At 41.8% G+C, this 17,153-nt stretch overlaps 1 protein-coding gene across 1 annotated transcript in view; it reads right to left on the reverse strand.

Moving 5' to 3' along the window:
* Positions 1–2,612: 2,612 nt before the first annotated feature.
* Positions 2,613–17,153, reverse strand: part of RNGTT (RNA guanylyltransferase and 5'-phosphatase) — a 179,385-nt gene continuing 164,844 nt past the window's right edge. The window contains exons 15-16 of the mRNA XM_032184677.1: positions 7,812–7,935; positions 2,613–5,250 (exon numbers count right to left, since the gene is read on the reverse strand). Coding sequence (XP_032040568.1) covers positions 5,087–5,250; positions 7,812–7,935 — 288 coding nt within the window. The 3' untranslated portion in view covers positions 2,613–5,086. The remainder of the gene's footprint in view (positions 5,251–7,811; positions 7,936–17,153) is intronic.

Consider the following 17,153-nt stretch of genomic DNA (forward strand, 5'->3'; position numbering starts at 1 on the left):
CTCGTGCCATTGATTTTCCAGCCCACCGGTAACATACTAAATCTTTTCTGTTAAAAGAACAAACTGTCGTGGCAGGAGGAAGTGCGTTAGCCCAGCAGCCCACTGCTATAAAGACCAGAAATCCTTTCAGAGATGCGAGCTTTCCACCGCCTGATGAGGAAAAAAAGACTTTTTTTTGGCTCTTTAGTGCTTTCCTAGCACTTACTTCATGGGTCCCAAACCTCCCTATAGTCAAACCGGAATTCTTCATTGAAAAGATCTTGCGTAAGGCTGTCCATACACTGAACCCGAGGAGGAGGCTGGAAGTCCTTAAATACTCAACAGACAGCACCAGCTGCCAAAACTTGATCATTCCTGCTGGCGGGGTGTGAGCTGGGGGGAAACCATTTCCACCATTTGGTTGAAAATTTTCCATCTTTTGATGGTCAAATGAGTTCACAAACTCTTCGGAGTCTGTTTCGGTAACAAGAAGGTGCTGTTCCTCCGGTGTTACACACAGCTCAGGCGCATTTGGTACGATAACCTTATCGCCTCCTCGCACTAGAGGAAGCTGTGAACACAGGAGTTAATCAACATTTAATTTTCTCAAAGTATCATAGATGAATGCTCCCGAACCCAATTTGCCTGCCTTCTGCTAGTCAAATAGGCACAAAGATACTGAGGGAGGAGAAAAAGGAGGGAGAAAGGGGGCACGAGCAGTGCTTCTTATTAAATAAACTCCTATCATGGGAGCCGACTTGACTATAATTGGATTTCATTAATTTTTTGAGTTATTTTTACGTCCAGTGTTTTCCAGACAAACTGCAAAGGGGTTGCACTTAGGTTTTATTTCTTTTTTGCCACAGTGGAAAGCAAGATTGTCCTCCTCTCATCGGGTTCCTTGAGCATCCCTCACGTTTCCACACGTGGGGCGCGCCGTCAGCGGGAGGCTCTGGCACCAGCGCTTCTTGCAGCGTGCTCAGGTACTCCTCGACTGCTCCCTGCGGACTGAAATAAAACAGATTAAAAATGAGCCCGGCGGAGGGAAAAACCGTGCTGTGTATGTCTCAATCAACCTCCAGCCCCAGCCCTACACATCCCTGCACCTGCACGCACGCTCTCGGCTCGCTGTGGAGGTCAGCAGGATCTCACCAGGGAAGCAGAAAGAACAGTGTCCCGTGCTCCCACTGCGTGCATTCACTAATTAACCCAGACGTCAGCACACCGAGTGCGACTTACCTCTGTTTGTACAGGAAATAAGGGGACGAGGGTCATGAGGGAGGGAAGGAGGAGAGGCTCCTTGCTCGTACATGTATGATGAATACCGGCCCAGCTGGCAGGTGCTGCTTTGATTTCCCCTGAACAGACCAGCAAACCCTAAGCCACTGTTTTTAGAAGGGTGGAAGTGATCCGGCCACATCAGGCATTTCAGCCAAATGTCGGTCTGAGGGAAGTTAGCAGAACGGCTGGGATTTAGGATTGGGTTAAGGAGGTACAAAGGAAAGCAACGCCACATATGGAAAATAAATAGCTCTTGACCAACTAATCCAATACTTTTAATGAGATTATAAATTTCATTGACCACTGCAGCGATTTTGATGCACCAAGATTTACACTCAATAAAATGTTTAATGCTGTGCTCAGAAGAGCATAATAGCACAGGGGACTGACATAAAAGGACGCGCATAATATCGATTCAAAAAGGAACTGGTAGAGGAGACTCTGCAGAGACAGACAGACATCTGCAGGAGGGATGCAGGAGGAACAAATTGAACTTCTGCTCTCATCCTCTCTGCACTGACTGCAGATGAATCCTAGGAGATTAGCTTGCTGTGCCAAAGCCTTTGTGAATACTCCTGGGTCCTGAGACACAATTATGCGTTACACATTATGCAAATACAAAGTCACACCTCACAGACACCACACTGATGAGCTGCTGCGCTGAGGAGTGGGGATGCTGAAGGACTCCTCTCGTGAACAAGCCGACACGAACCACAGCACGATGTGCCAGGCACGCCAGCCTGCCTCCCAAATGCACACAGACCACGGGACGGGAGTTAAAGAAGTTACTGAACCTCCCCAGGTGTGCTCAAATGCCAGGCCTGGCTTGGCAGCTGCCTCGTGCACAACTTCTCATACAACTGCACTCTAACGCTGAGTTGGATAAGCTACCTAACGTTAGCCTGTCATAAAATGGGTACTTCACACACCTTTTGGTTTCCTTTTGGTTCTAGGAGCAGCAAATTGTATTTAAAAATGGCATAATGGATCACTGTGTACTTAAAAAATGGCATAATGGATCACTACCACCACTGGCTCAGGGGCTGGGAGGCTCAAGAGAAAAGCCTCTGACAAATGTGGAAAACCACCTTGGAGGACTGAAGAGTAGTAACCACAGTGTTTTGGTGCTTGATCTGATACCAGGACAGCACAGGGCCTCAGAAGTAAACAAACACATCCTTAGCAGCAGTATTTTAAACCATTGACTTTATTAAAATACTTAATACATAGTTTGCAGAGGAATGTACTTACATTTTTTGGAAACTCCACTGAAACCAAATTTTAATTATATATTTAACAAAAGACGTAACAGTGGATGATATCATGCTGTACACCAAAAAGTAGACAAGTTATTTTTTTTTTATTATCATTATTTTCCTGGCACAGACTCTTCCTTGCTTCTTAGCTTCAGTCTCAAACATCTAATAGCAGACAAAGCAGGTCTGCATTTCTCACAGCATGAAACCCATCTGGTCCAAGTGAAATTCTGTTTGGTTTTGTCAGGTTCTTCATTCAACCAGTAGATTCCAGAAAAGCAAAGGCAATTGACCTCTCTAAAAAGCTACAGGTCATAGTGCAAGGATTGTTCTATAATCAAACGTGAACATGGAGCTCTAACCTTCCTCAGAGCCACTGCTCTTTCAAAATACCCATTTCAAGTAGAGTGTGAAAAGATGCTGTCCGGATACAAGGGCTACAACACGTTCATGAGCTTGGTGGAATGCACATGGAAGCGAGCTGCAGCCTGATTCCCGCAGCTCCAAAGTAAAAGGTAAACCAGAAGCTAGGTCTTGTTGAAATACAAGATGCGAGGGCTGGGAAGGAGAAAGAAGGAGACAGCCTGGAGACATCCTCACAAGAATGAAATGCAGTAACTCATTTAAAAGGCTGCAATCATCATATAAGTTGCAATAGCCACAGAACCATGAGGATTGGCGACAAAAAGTTTGTTTTAACAATCTCAGCGATGAGTGTAATTGGGGGGAAAATGCTTATACTAAGTGGTGAAGAAATAATTAACTGCGTGTTTCAATGCAAGATGCTTAGAGGCTGCATAGGTTTTCACAACAAATTCATAAGGCTCTTTTGAAGAGATGATTTTGCACCTTGCATAGGTGATATTATATCTTTTCTATAGATAATATGCAGAAACTATGTACAGTTGAGAAAAGAACTTTGATGAACACATTTTTTTCCCCTCAAGTTTTACCGTAGTATAAAAAGTAACTTATTTAACTCCTTCGGTTCTCTGAAACACGTGTGGAATATCCCAGAAAGAGACGCGAGGAACACCACCTAAATGATGCCACGTGTATTTACACAGCAGGTTGAAACAGCAAGAGAAGCCACCACAAAGCGTAGTCCTAAGGTTTCCACATAGAAAAGGAAATATTGCAGGAGTTAATTTTGCTTACAAACATTAAAACTCATCCAAATGGAAATGTACTGTAGTTATAACGCATTGAGTATCGTTACTGATCAGACTGCTGGATGAAGGATGACTCGTACTGACGCGGTAAGTAAACTATAGGAAAAGCCGATCAGATCCCTGCTTGTTAAATTGACAGTAAACTTTAAAATCTGCGATAGTTTGGTTTCTAATTGACCCCAGCTCAGAACAGCTCCTCCACGAGACAACGAGGAGGCAGCTTCCCAGAATCAGTATCACCGACAGCTGCCAATGCACTGCCCTGAGAGCCACCACGTATTAACGTGCTGCTCCGTTTGGTTCGGAGGGAAGTCAGACAGTGGCTTTGTGCTGTATCGTTGGACAGCCGACCCTGACCACCCTCATAAATGGTTCATTTTCACAAAAAATGAACCCTGCAAATTACCCCAGCCAGGAGACCTTCCCTGCGACACAGCTGTCTCCCGCTGAAACTGCCTTCGCCTTCATGCAGGAGCTGTCTGGCAATTCTTTTGCCATTTAGCGCCTGGATCTAAGACGTCGTCGATAGCACTGGTTGTAACTCTTGCATATCACAGTGAAGTGTACTTTTTTTCGTAATATTTACAATAGTATCACTGTGGAGAACTAAGCCCTGTACTAGAATCAGTCTCAGAACAGAGACCTTAACGCTAAAGATTTGGTGTATTCCTTATCTACAGAGGAACTTAGAAGGCAAAGCTAAAATCAGCCCACTATACATTTGGTGTGTTAGGTTCAAACAGAGAAAAAAATAAGACACCCAGCACGTTCCCTTTCAAAAGGATGCTATTTACAAGAGGGATTCACTTTTTTAATATTTCAACAACAAAAACCCAGCTAATATTAAAATTAGTGAAATCTAAGAAGGCTTAGTTTTTAACCAACACAGTGCGGAAACAACATTGCTGTTTGCTTTTAAACACAAGTCTCAGAAATGCAGGGAAACTAGGATAAATTATACTATGGGTGACAAACTGCAACCAGTTGAATAACAATAATAATAATAAAAAAAAGTTTTTCTCTTTTTTTAAACACGGCTTCTAAAAAGTACAGCATTCCAATGTTTTTGCAGTTCCAGATTGCTGACATTATAAATTAAAGGTGAAAAGATATCCGTATATAAACAAGGCAGCTTTCCCTTGATTCCACTGTACTGTTCTTGTCTAAACCTTTGGAAATTTCATCTTCAGATACCAGACGGTAAGGTTGACTTTGTCAGTTACAAACCAACGTCCGTTCATGATGTGGAATTTGGAGAAAAACAAAACAAAAAGGGAAAAAAAAAGAAAAAACACACCTAGGTATTTACAGCAATTCAGGTATTTCTTTTTCCAGCCCTCACACTCGTATTTCACCTTCTGCAGCAGTGTAAACACGCCATCCGCTGAGCCCAGGGTCTTATGTGATGGTGCGCGGCCTCTTGGGCGGCGGGGGCGGCATGAGTTCGGTGTCAGGGTCGAGGTGGTGTTTCCGTGTCTGTCCCTGGGAAGCTGCCGTACACCTGTCGATGAACTCGAACAGCATCTCCTTCGTGACCGGGTTCTGGATGCTATTGCACACAGCTGGGGACAAAGAGCACGTTCTGAAGTTACCGACCCGATTTGTTGCAGTATTTATTGCACTTGGATAATTTGATCCCCCTTGTTGCAAAATAAATAATGTAATTTGGCTCAAGTAGTTGGCCTTAACGCGTAATTGCACAAGGCTGCTCTGTCAGGAGTCAACCACCCCTGCTTCGCCTCAGAGGTCAGCAAAGCACCACTACCACAGTGGGCATCGACCTCATGGGAACTGCTATTTTTAACCAAAAAAAGGCATACACATGTGTGTCTGAGGGTGTGTGTGCACTTCTTCATGCAGCAACTACAAACATGTCAGGAACTGATGTCATATTGAGGCAAGGAATGGCAACAAACGCCTCGTGGGGCCTGGCCTTAAGACACTACCCAAATCCTAACACTTCAAAACAAGACTGGCTTAGCAGTGAAAACCTCTAAACTAAGGCCACTCTGTTTTTCCACTAAGTACTACAAACACTATAAACCCAATGCACAACACTTGTTTACCCACACATTTTTGCGTGACAGAGAAACCCGATGCCAAGCCAGGGGTGTGTCTAGCACACCAGGTCTCATGGTGGACAAGGCCGCGGTCCCGCTCGGTGGCGAAGGCATGCATGGATAAGCACGTTCATGTTACTTAACACAACTGCCCAGACCATAGCTTCTAAATTATGGCCAGCAGGGCTTTATGGATCACATAAAAAGGCTCAATTCTCTTAAAACAAATGGCACAAAGAGAGGTTTAAATTGGGCATGACGAAGGGTTTCTTCACAGAAGGGTTGGTCAGGCATCAGAACGGGCTGCCCAGGGAAGTGGTGGAGTGTGGACGTGGCACCAAGGGACGTGGTTTAGTGGTGGATTTGGTAGTGTTAGGTGGATGGTTAGACTTGATGATCTTGAGGGTTTTTTCCAACCTGAATGATTTTGTGTTCCTATATTATTAATAATTTTCAGATGTAACTTTGTGCTCCTCTTCTATACTCCTAGTTAATCCTCCCTAGAGATTCAGGGAGTACAAAACAAACAAACAAACAAACCCACCACCAACAAAAGGGCAAGAAATGAAGTATGAATACTGTGGCTGTCTTGGAAAAAGGTAGAAGATTATGAGAGGATAATGTGTAGCAGGTAGGACTGGCTACAGTATGAATGCAACTTTGTGGAAAAATAAAAATCTGTTGACTCCCTACATTATTAAACCACAGTAGGACTCCCTAAAATTTACTTGCAACATAGCATTGTTTTAAGTAACAATCGGCATATACTTTCCTGACTCTGGCTGCTCAAAAATGGAAAATTGAAGTAAAAAAAAGGGACCGTTCTATTCTAAAAATTCCTATGGAAAAATTTTAGTATCTCTTACAAAACAGTTCTTCCTGTAGCATTTAAGTTATTTTATTTTTAAGGAGTTCATTATTGTTTTGATATGGAAAAGTCAAGAAAAAATTAACTGCTCCACAAAGAGAAAATATGAAGACAAAAAGGGCAGCTGCACATGCTCTTAAGAATTAAGGAAAGAAAAAATATGATACTCCTTAAAGACGAGAAGTCTTTCAGCTACATTTTGTGATGGTTCCCCCTAAGGTGCCACCAGATTTATTATTTCCTGACAAATGACCACATTTTGTTTATGCCAGAAAATCTACTCACTGCTGAGGCAGAAATATAAGTAGAATGGCTTAGAAAAAATCCTACATATTCTACGCATGTTCTAGCAAACAACGTGGTCTTAAATATGATTAAATTTCATTTTGGCTCCTAAAAAAAGTCAGTATCAACATGACTATTGTTGGACACTACTCAACCTTGCACATTTTTATTCAACTTTTTAGACTTTACCTGAAAGTAAACAACAGTGCTTAATTTACAAAACTTGACAAAATCATTTTCAGTAGTAGAAAACAAAACTCTCATAATTCCACAGGGAACAACCTTTCATTTGCTTCCAACACCTTTCATTTGCTTCCCTCTTCATTGTTTGTGATACCCGTGTGGAAACTTCAGATGACATTTTCTCTTATTAGTTTTCTTGTCCATCCACCAAATAATGCTTCTGGCATTTTGAATAGAGGTGAAATTATAATGGATTTTTTGTTCAACAATTCAACTTGTAGCATGCCAGTTTGCATTACTTCACTACAAACCAGCACAAGACCAGGAACTGTTGTCTGTTAGTCAACTACCACTGCAGTGCCATTGTAAATAAAATCTTTCTTGGGTCTCACTTAAAAGGTGTGCCCTACCATTGAAAGTGTTTTTGAGTATGTGTTTGCAGTTGTGCAAAGACTTAGGCACTTGTTGCTGCATTACGTAAAATAGCACATCAGAGTATCTGTTTAATTGACTTCATTAAACAACCCTGCTGAAGCCAAAGGATTCATAGCACATAAAAGCTAAACATGACAGAAGCATTTGCATGGTGAAGCATTATTATAAGTTATATATGCCAGGATTCAAAGTAGAAATGAGAACACACAACACATTTCCTCCTTAAACTAGAACAGAGTTAAGAGATCAAAAGGTGAGCCTGAGAAGTTTTAAAGGGCATTACTCTACTCACCCATGGCAGTGCTGTAGGCATTTGGAAAGCTTTTGTCTACTCTCTGTCTCATGAAGACCCAGCTGTTATTCTCAAACTTGCACTCTATAATCTTATTATCATACTGCTTCAGTTCTTTTGTTACCTGTTTAAAAAAAAAAAAAAGTTGGGATAAACATAATAATGCATTTCACTTTTTTTCTTTTTGTGACAATACAAGAAAGATAAAGAGCTGTCCTGCATTTTTCAGTACCGTGCCTCCAGCCTACACAGAAAACTGCACAGACTCCATCTCCATATACATATGCTCAGCTACTCAACATTTTAAAAATACTTTTCAAATCTGCTGTCAATATAAAGCAATTATATTATGCTAAAACATCAGCAGCTCTAGCAGAGGGGAAAAAAGTCACTTCTGGCCCAAATGCAAATGGGTTTCCATGGGAATAAACTGCTTCCAGTGTAAGTGCTACTGCCAGCCTAAGTGCACGAAATGTATTATCCATGTTTCATCAACCTTCTTTGTTGAAGGTCTCAAAGCCAAATGTCAGATTTCAATACCAGAAAGAGCTTATGGAAAATCATTCCACTCTACTTTATTGAGGATTTTTTTTTCTTTTTTTTTTTTTTCTCTTTCCTCTTCATTTGTATTTAAAAACTAAAATAAAATTGTAACTCCAAAATAATGTGGGACTTCAAGCCACATATGAATACCCTTCAGGTCTCATGTTATTGATTCACAGATTTGTCAGCAACCAATATCCTGAGCTATTTGTCTCTGTTTGGCAATGCCGTGTGATTTGGAAATGTAGTTTACATGCACTGGCCTTCCTAGTTGTTTTGGCTACTTCATCCTATGCATCCTAATCTATGATACAATGCAAAAATTTCAAGTAACCATGGTAACTGGAGAACCTTATCTAAGGCTTTAACAGTTTTACCCATATACTTCACTTTGCTCCAAAGAGCCACTTCATAAGTACAAATCTGTATTTAACTCCTGGCTGCGCTTAGTTTGCCAGAGTTTACCCATCAAGAGCTGCACAGGGTAATGCAACACGGGTTGCATTCATGGGTTCAGCATCTTCGCCTAAGTGCTCTCATAAAAAGGGGCCGGTTATTTCAATTCATTAGCATAATTCTTCACCTCCGTTGCCTACTCGCTCCCGAGCAGTGACATGGGGATTTACTACCGTCAGGGTGATGCAGGTTTCAAAAAGGCCATAACTGTCTGCAGGCAGCTTAATAGCACATACCATGAAAAAGCACGTGAACCTGTTTTCCATTAATTCCAGATAAAGGCAATTAATTAACAAAAAGGTTCTCTACATGGACTGAGTCATCCTACACTGCATGCTACATGCCTTGTCCTTAATTTGATAAGCAGGACCGTAACATTTTGCTTGGCATTTACTCTGAGTATTTCTGTTCCTTCCCGAGCAGGGAGCTCTGGGATTTCACTTGTCAAGCAAAAATCGTGCTACAAGACAATTTTGTTCAACCTGCTTACAACTGACGTCTGCTACGCTCTAGGCTGCAGAGCCAGAGTCAGGTTTCCACATCACGCATTATCCCTTTCGCCATCCCATCACCTGTAAAGAGCTTTTTTTTTCCTAAAATCGTTTAATCCTTAAGCAAAGTTTGCATCTGCTTATGACCTCCTGGATAAAATTAACCAGTTACCCAAATGACCAGCCTCTTCCAGCCTCCTCCTCTCTGCACAGCACCTTAGTTCTTCGCATCCCCCTGGAAAAGCTCCACGCAGTCCAAAGTTTGACTGCCACGTGCTCACTGGCCATATTCTTGTTCCGTCAGGTATATTGAGGAAAAACAATGTCCTTTTCTAGCCCTCTGTGGATGTACAAGCACAGGAAGGGACTCTTGGCTTGGGAAGGTATGCTCCTTCAAAAACAGCTGCCTAGGGGAAATGGGGGCAGCGGGGGGTATGGCCACGTGTCTGATTTTCTGCCAAAGCAGGAAAATGTTAAAAGGATCACCTGCCAGAGAGAGGAATATATAAAACCGAAGGCAGTGACTTCAACTAAATAACAATCTCGTAAGGCTTTCTCGTGGTTTATCATTCTTGCAGTGTTTGGATGCTTAGAATAGCAATAAATTAGACGGCAGCTCTATCTGACTGTGGCAATTAAGCAGCATTATTAACTACCTAGATACTTGCTTGGCCATTCATTAGCAGTCTGAGAGACACATCCTTCTACAAAATATGAACACCTGCCAAAGCACTGACTTAAATGATTTTTCCTGTTAGAAAAATGGTGATCATAGCCTCTAACAACTGCAAGTTGTAGTAATTACTTTTATAAAGGAAGAAATACAGCACATATTGATCCCAATACTTTAAGTGATGTCAGTCTCATAGAAGTATCTACCGCAGCTTTTATGTACATTTTAGCAAATCCCAGGTTTCTGATCAAGACGACAAATACTCTGAGCACAACACATTTTTCAGCATTAAAACCATTTTTCTTTCCTAGCAGACTTCTAAATGAGCACTGTTTACACACAGGGCTAACCAAGCCCACAGCGATCCTCACATCTGTAATTCACACCCTACATCAGCTATCACCTGCACGCTACTTTCTGTTGCTTAAGCTTTAGAGTGGAAAAGGAAAACCATCAAAATTAACTGCCTTGAATCTCCTTCCCTTTGGGAATTCACTCTGGGCAGCTCCAAATGGTGTCCTCCTGGTTAAGCCTTTCTTCTTCCCCTTAAGTTTTACAGCCTGTAGGGGTAACTGAACACTGCACCGCCGTTTCCCTTCCTGAGAGGTATTTCCCCCAGCCAGCACTTCTCAGAAATGGGAGAAGTGTCCTAGGAATGATGGCAGGTCTCAGCCAAAACACTTATCTTCATCAGCAGTGATGCTCCTGGTGGGGTGCCAATACTTCTGCCTTTTGATAAAACGCCTTGAGCCAGCATTCAGTGATTTCAGGATGGAAATTTCAATACAGAAACACGAAGGACTCCACGGAGCCTCCCTTAAATACTCACTCCCTAGCCTATTTTCAGACCGCGGGTCAGAATTAGAATCCCAGAGGACCACATCTCAGACTTGGGCTGTTGGAGGTGACATGCATCAGGACAGTGCTTCTGGTCTGGGCCACAGCTGTGTACTGCTAGATTGCTAAATGATAGGAAAAACAGTGAGCAAGAGTTGCACCCCCACTTTAGCAACAGCTCACCACCAAATCTGGCTGGACACAACACAGACCATCCCCTAAGAACATTAGCCTACAAGAAGAAAACAGCTACTTGCCTGTCCCTGCTGAGAGAGGTTTCCCACTGCCACCATCATCTGTGCTATTCGCTATGAAAAACGGTTGTTTTTTCACATCAGTCTCCCTCCATTCCCCATTTTCAGAAAAATATATATACATTAAAAAAGTGAAACACCTAGCACGTCTTAAGTTGCCTCGCTTAGCAGACTAATGGAGTCATTTTGAGATGAATCACAGCAGCGTGTTTATACACAGCCACATGTTACATTAAGTCAGGGCAGGATGCGAAAAAATCTTGAAAAGAGGAGAAACCATTTACACTGAATGTAGTTAGGTCTGGTCCCCTGAAAACAGCTGCATTTGCTGTGATACTACCAGTAGCCAAGGTTTTTCTGTGCACTCAGCACTTGCTGATCAGACTGGGCCACCATGTCCCCCATTGAGTCACTCTTTGTTTTACTTGACACGTGTTTATTTTCTTTGAAGACTTGATTCAAGCATTAGCCTCATCATCCCTAATTTCTAAGGAGAGAGAAATTCCTGGGCAAGCTGCTGCTTTACATAAGAGGTATTAATGGTAAGAAAATAAAGTAGTTAATATTTCAGAAAGCAAGTCCAGAATGGACAATCTTAAACTTTACAAATGCTCATATTTTCTCACATTCAAGTTCTTAAAGAAAAAAAGAGGTAAGTTTTTGGATAAATGGAGACTTGACTGAAAGAAGACCTCTGTTTCCATATACATACGTTTTTCAAAGCAATTGAAATTATTTTATCTCAGGAAATAGTCTATTTAAAAGACAGTCATATGTTTGTAAGCAAAATCTTAACATCCTATATCCAATCCTTTCTCCATTTCCAATCCTTTCTCTATTTAAATGCCTTTTGTTGCACTTTCCCCTCTATTACCAAACATTTATAGAAAGAAAATTGTTCTTCAGTGCAGCTATTTCTCTTGCTTATTCCACATGCAAAGTCATCAGCCTGTTTCCGAGATCCCAGAAGAAACGATCACAACAGTAGACACAGAAAATGGTAACTTTCATAAGAACAAATAAGCAAAAGCAGCAGTTGAAACCTTATGAAATTAAAAAGATCTTTATTTCTAAATAGAGAAGTAAACAAGGAATTATAACACAGAGGCAAGATAGAGCAGGTCCTTCTCAGAAAATAGATTTTTTTAATAGCTACCATGTGCAATGGAGGCATTCTTTTTTGATAATGGCTCAAGCACACAAACTGCTTTCTTTTTTTAACCTCAAGTTTCAATGCCTGCAGTGGAAAAAAAAAAGCTTAGAGCTGCCACAGAAGGTCTAGAAAGAAAATTCTTCCTCTCTGATCACATAACTAACTTTTCTCCATTAGGATGCATTCTCCCAGCCGAAGCAAACAAACAAGCAAAATGAGCACATTCCAAAAGAAGCGACCAGCCCTACGCACACGAGGGAGAAGCCCTTGGGTGGCTTCCCAGCGCCCTGCTGGAGGAGAACTGCAGCCCACCCTTCTCTGCAAACGTGAAACCACGTTTTTTCCAAGAACCATCCAAGAACATGACATTTGCAAGCTCCTTTGCCCTGAGGAGACTGGGGTACGTTCAGCCACCAGTGACAGCTTAGGAAGCGAAGCCTCTCCAGCAGAACAGCACATCCCAAATCCTGCCTTCTGTTCCTGTCAAACGCTGGGACAGCCCCACCACACTCCGGTGCAGCGTTACAGACATCGTTTCTGAACTTCTCAAGCAGTTCTGAGTGACCTACACAATAGAGAAAATTAACCTGTCCGCTGCGCCTATGACTCCGTAGCAGTAACAAAGAGCAAACGAAGAGCGGTCCTGGCTTCCTGAAGGAACAGGATGGAGACTGAAACAAGGCAGCAGCAGTAACAAAATGAACAGCTCCTGAAGATAAAGTGATAAGCCAAACTCAAAATGAGGTATTTCTGAAGGCTTCAGACTCCAAGCTATCCCTTCAGCGCTTCTTCCCAATTTTTGGACAGCTTCTTCAGATGCTTTAAAGAATTTTCTTCCCCCTTCATGTAGAGTATTTTATATTTTCCACAGTAAAACTAAAACTTCTCAAAGAATTACAGAAACACAAAGGGTGGTTATTAAATGCCTGTACGTACCATTACTGTACACAGACCCACAAATATTAACACTGACAACTGGCAGAAATTCATCAGTTAAGTCAATTGCTTCATATTTTCACTCAAGCCAGAAGAGATTTCGTAATGTAATTTAATATCCATTTCTTAATACAATTCAAGAGATTATTTTATCAAAACCATAGATGTGTCAAAAGTGAAATAACAGCACTGGTAATCCAATTCTGTTGCTAAATTAAACATACTGATTGTGTGTCCTTTTAAGTAATGTATTACCCAACAAACACTGATCAGCCTGGGTAAACACAATGCAGCTGATATGTTTATTTAACACGAAAGAAGCTTTTGGGATGTAGCTACGCCGCTTCTTGCGTGCATAGGAAATGGAAATGCTCCGATTTTGAGATCTCATTCCTGGGAAGGAATGTAAAAAATACAAAAATTTTAACATTTTTGTTCACAACCACATTGCTAAGACCCAATGCTGGAAAATCATGGAACAAACCAAGAAGGAAAATGGTGTGATTCAAAGCCACAAGAGCATGGTTTTTCTGAATTGTAGATTTTTTTTGTAGACTTCCAGTGTCTAGTACTCATAGTTCATGATTTATTCTTTCCTGTTAATATGTAAGATTAAGATATTCTCTGAGAAAACATTACATGTAGTAATTTCAAATATGGATACCATTTCCTTATGCATAAAATGGGTTGCAGTCCTGGGGCTTTCCTGACAACTGACTGATGGCAACATCAGGAATAACAAACCTTCCTTGCTTTGGTGATATTACAAGCTTAATGACTTGCTGTGCCAGCTGGAAATAGATTTCTTAATGTATCCTGGAAGGTTACGGGGTACACCCACCCTTACGACACCATTTGAACTACCTGTAAGAAACCTGTGTTCTTCTGAGCTTTGTTTGGGACCACGGGTCTTGACAAGGTAAACAAATGGAAGTTGTCCCAGATAGGTAGCCCCCGCCCAGGCACCCTCATCACCAGAGGTTTCTGGATCAAAGCAAACCAGATCTCCCTGCGCATCTTCTGCAGAAGCTGAGAAACAGAAGAACCCTGTGCTAAGGACTGGTGAACTCAGCCTACCTCCACTGGGTTGAGTTCCTAAATAAAGTTGTATTAAAAAAGCACCTCGTGGCAGTCTGACGCCCAGCACGCACCGATGGAAGAGGAGGAACCTGTAGGGGATGGGGCAACTTCAGCAACCCTCCAGGTGGTAGGACAGCTGTAACGGAGCTCTCAAGGCAGGAGTCAATGTGAACACACTCAGAGACGATGCGTATTTGGTGCCAACAGAGCTTCACTTGCTCTACAGCTCGTGAATTTGGAGAAACAGGTAAGAAGAATCACCACAAGCACCTGGAAGAACTCTGCAGGGGCCAGAGGTAGCCCTCGTGGATTTGGCACCGCAATCTGTCAGCCCTTCAGCATCCCTGAATGCTGAAACTTGAGGGCATTTGTCCAAGTCCTGAACTAAAACAGGCAGATGCAAGCAAAGGAAAACTGTTGAGGGGGTTACACAGAAAACAAAACCCAAAACCTATCCCTGTAGAATAAGGAACCCCCTGGAGGTTACTGAAAAAAAGCTGCTCCCCATGAGGAAGGTAAGAAACTGCAAGAGAGGAAAGACAGAGCTAAACCAGCAAGGAGATGTGGTGTGGGTTGACTGAAAAGCTGTAATCATAATGCAGCAGTGGCTCCTGGGGGAAACATTTCACCCAGAACCTGAATTATTTTGAGGACTGTATTTCTGCTTGACATGAGCTAGTCCGTGAAAGCCACTCTTAACCCTGATTTGTGTTTTTTATTCACTCAAACTGCTTCTACAGAAGGGAGACAGCCCCAAACTGAGAGCTCTGCATGCTAAGAAACAAAGATCCAGCCACAAGAGTCATGCACCAACAAAGACTACACTTTGAAAACAACACTTACCTCATTCATAAATTATGAATTTCATAAGGCTTACTATTCTCAGCTTGCAAATGGGGAAGCAGAGAGAGATGGTCTGTGGTCACACACCAGGGAAAGCATTTACCCCCCCCATTAGGTTCTCAAACCCCGTCGTAATTACCCCTTAGGTACTTACACTCATGATACCAAGAAATCCAGCAACACAGGGCAGCTGAGATCTCTTTAATAATTTATCAGCAAAAACCAAAACAAATCTTCCAGAGACAAAGCAAGGCTATCGACTGTTTTACAACCTCTGGCTCCACTATTTCTGTACTTCCAAACCAGAGAGGCGACTGTCAGGACGGGATGAAGAAGTTAATTCTGACACAGTCTCTTCTGCATGTTGGCCAGGGGTCTTGGAACAAGTGCTGGTGTTTAGCATACCTCAGTTTTACACTATACTTTCTCATAGGGCTGTTTTTCATCTTTTCTCTACATCCAGGTTGTTACTACCGTAGAAGTCTGTTTTTACCTCGTTTTATCTGTCTGTCTCACACTCGACAAGAGCTGTTGCTTGCTGCCGTACCCCCATGGATCAGTTTGCAGGGAGAAGCCCCGCAGCTGTGCCATCAGAAGCTTCCCATCAGCCTTCCTGTGCCGACTGGAAAAAAAAAAAAGTACTTTTCCAACTCAGATAGCATCTTTTGCTATTTATTTGGGCCCTGGCTCTACAAACTCTTATTCTTGTAAGTTATACACCTCGGGGCGGTTTCATAAAACCAATTAGTTTGTGCTAGAGTTACCAGGATCAGGCCCTGAACCTAATTCTAGCTATTGCTTATCCAGGTTGTGAAATGTTCTTAGAAATGATATTTCTTCTGTTCTTTATGAAAACCACCAAATGATATCGGCGCAAACCAAAAGGAACTGAAACTGGAAGCCAAAGTACCAAGTAATTGCAAGCGAGTCTTTCAAACCCACTTTTAACAACACGCAGCTTTCAAAAAACAGCCATTATGAATCATAGTCTTTTCTTCCATTTTTCTCCCAAACAGCTACTTTTATATGCTTAAAGTTTTTTTCCCCCGTAAATCAAAAACTCACCACTGCGAACAACCGTGTCAACGCTACAAGGAAATCTGTTTGCTTTGTTAAATTGAGCTTCGAAAGCACCGATTGAACATACATTTGTGGTCGCAAGCAATGCCTGTTCTTCTACCCATTCAAAGTGTTTACTTTATTACTGCTTATTATAAATGTACTGCCTAAAATGCAGCAGCATGACTGTTCAATTTCCAGGCCGTAATTTTATGATAATCATATGTAATATATTCATGTGTCTATCCACTGCCTAACAAAGCCCAAACTGGTTTGTTAGCAGCGCTGCCTTCCCCGTGCTTCACATTTCTCTGCCTTGGAACATCACTGAATGACAACAGAAAAAAAAGATACGATCAGAATTTTTCTTTATATTCTCACTATAGCAGTCATATGAAGAAACACATAACACTGCAAGTTGCATTTGGCACGCTGACATTATCAAATACTGGTATCTAAGTGATATGTAAATTATTAAACATGCTATGAAAGCATTATTAGGCAGGTTGGGGGTAGGGAGCAAGATTATAAATTTATAAATGTTTTCAACATCTAAAAATCCTATTAATACTTGAAAATGTTGAGGTGGTACAGAGAGAATGGAGAATGTACCCACGAACTAAGACCAGAACTGAGCAAACCCAATTTTGATCTCCCATATTTAACGCATTTCAGTTTTTGCCTTGGAAATGTTTACAAAAAGTAGTCAATTTTTTTCCATCTTACATTTCAGAGGCAATGTCTAGTTACTCATAAATCTGATACTGGAGCATCAGGGACCTGCAGGAAATAAAAATTCAGACAATTCCCATCCACTCCACTAGACTGAACGGCTTGTCATCAACCAACTCTCCTAAGAACCAGAGGGTCAAGCTAAAGAAGACAGCTGAGCCTTGGTCACTGCAGCTTTCACACACCCTGTGCAATATTCAGTGCCTTTAAGAGTGCCAGATCTTGAAGTCACACCAGTCTCTCACAGCAGAACACATTTTTCAAATAAAAAAGTTTTCAGTTTCT

The sequence above is a fragment of the Aythya fuligula genome, chromosome 3 (genome assembly GCF_009819795.1).
Source record: "Aythya fuligula isolate bAytFul2 chromosome 3, bAytFul2.pri, whole genome shotgun sequence".
NCBI classification, from domain to species: Eukaryota; Metazoa; Chordata; class Aves; order Anseriformes; family Anatidae; genus Aythya; species Aythya fuligula.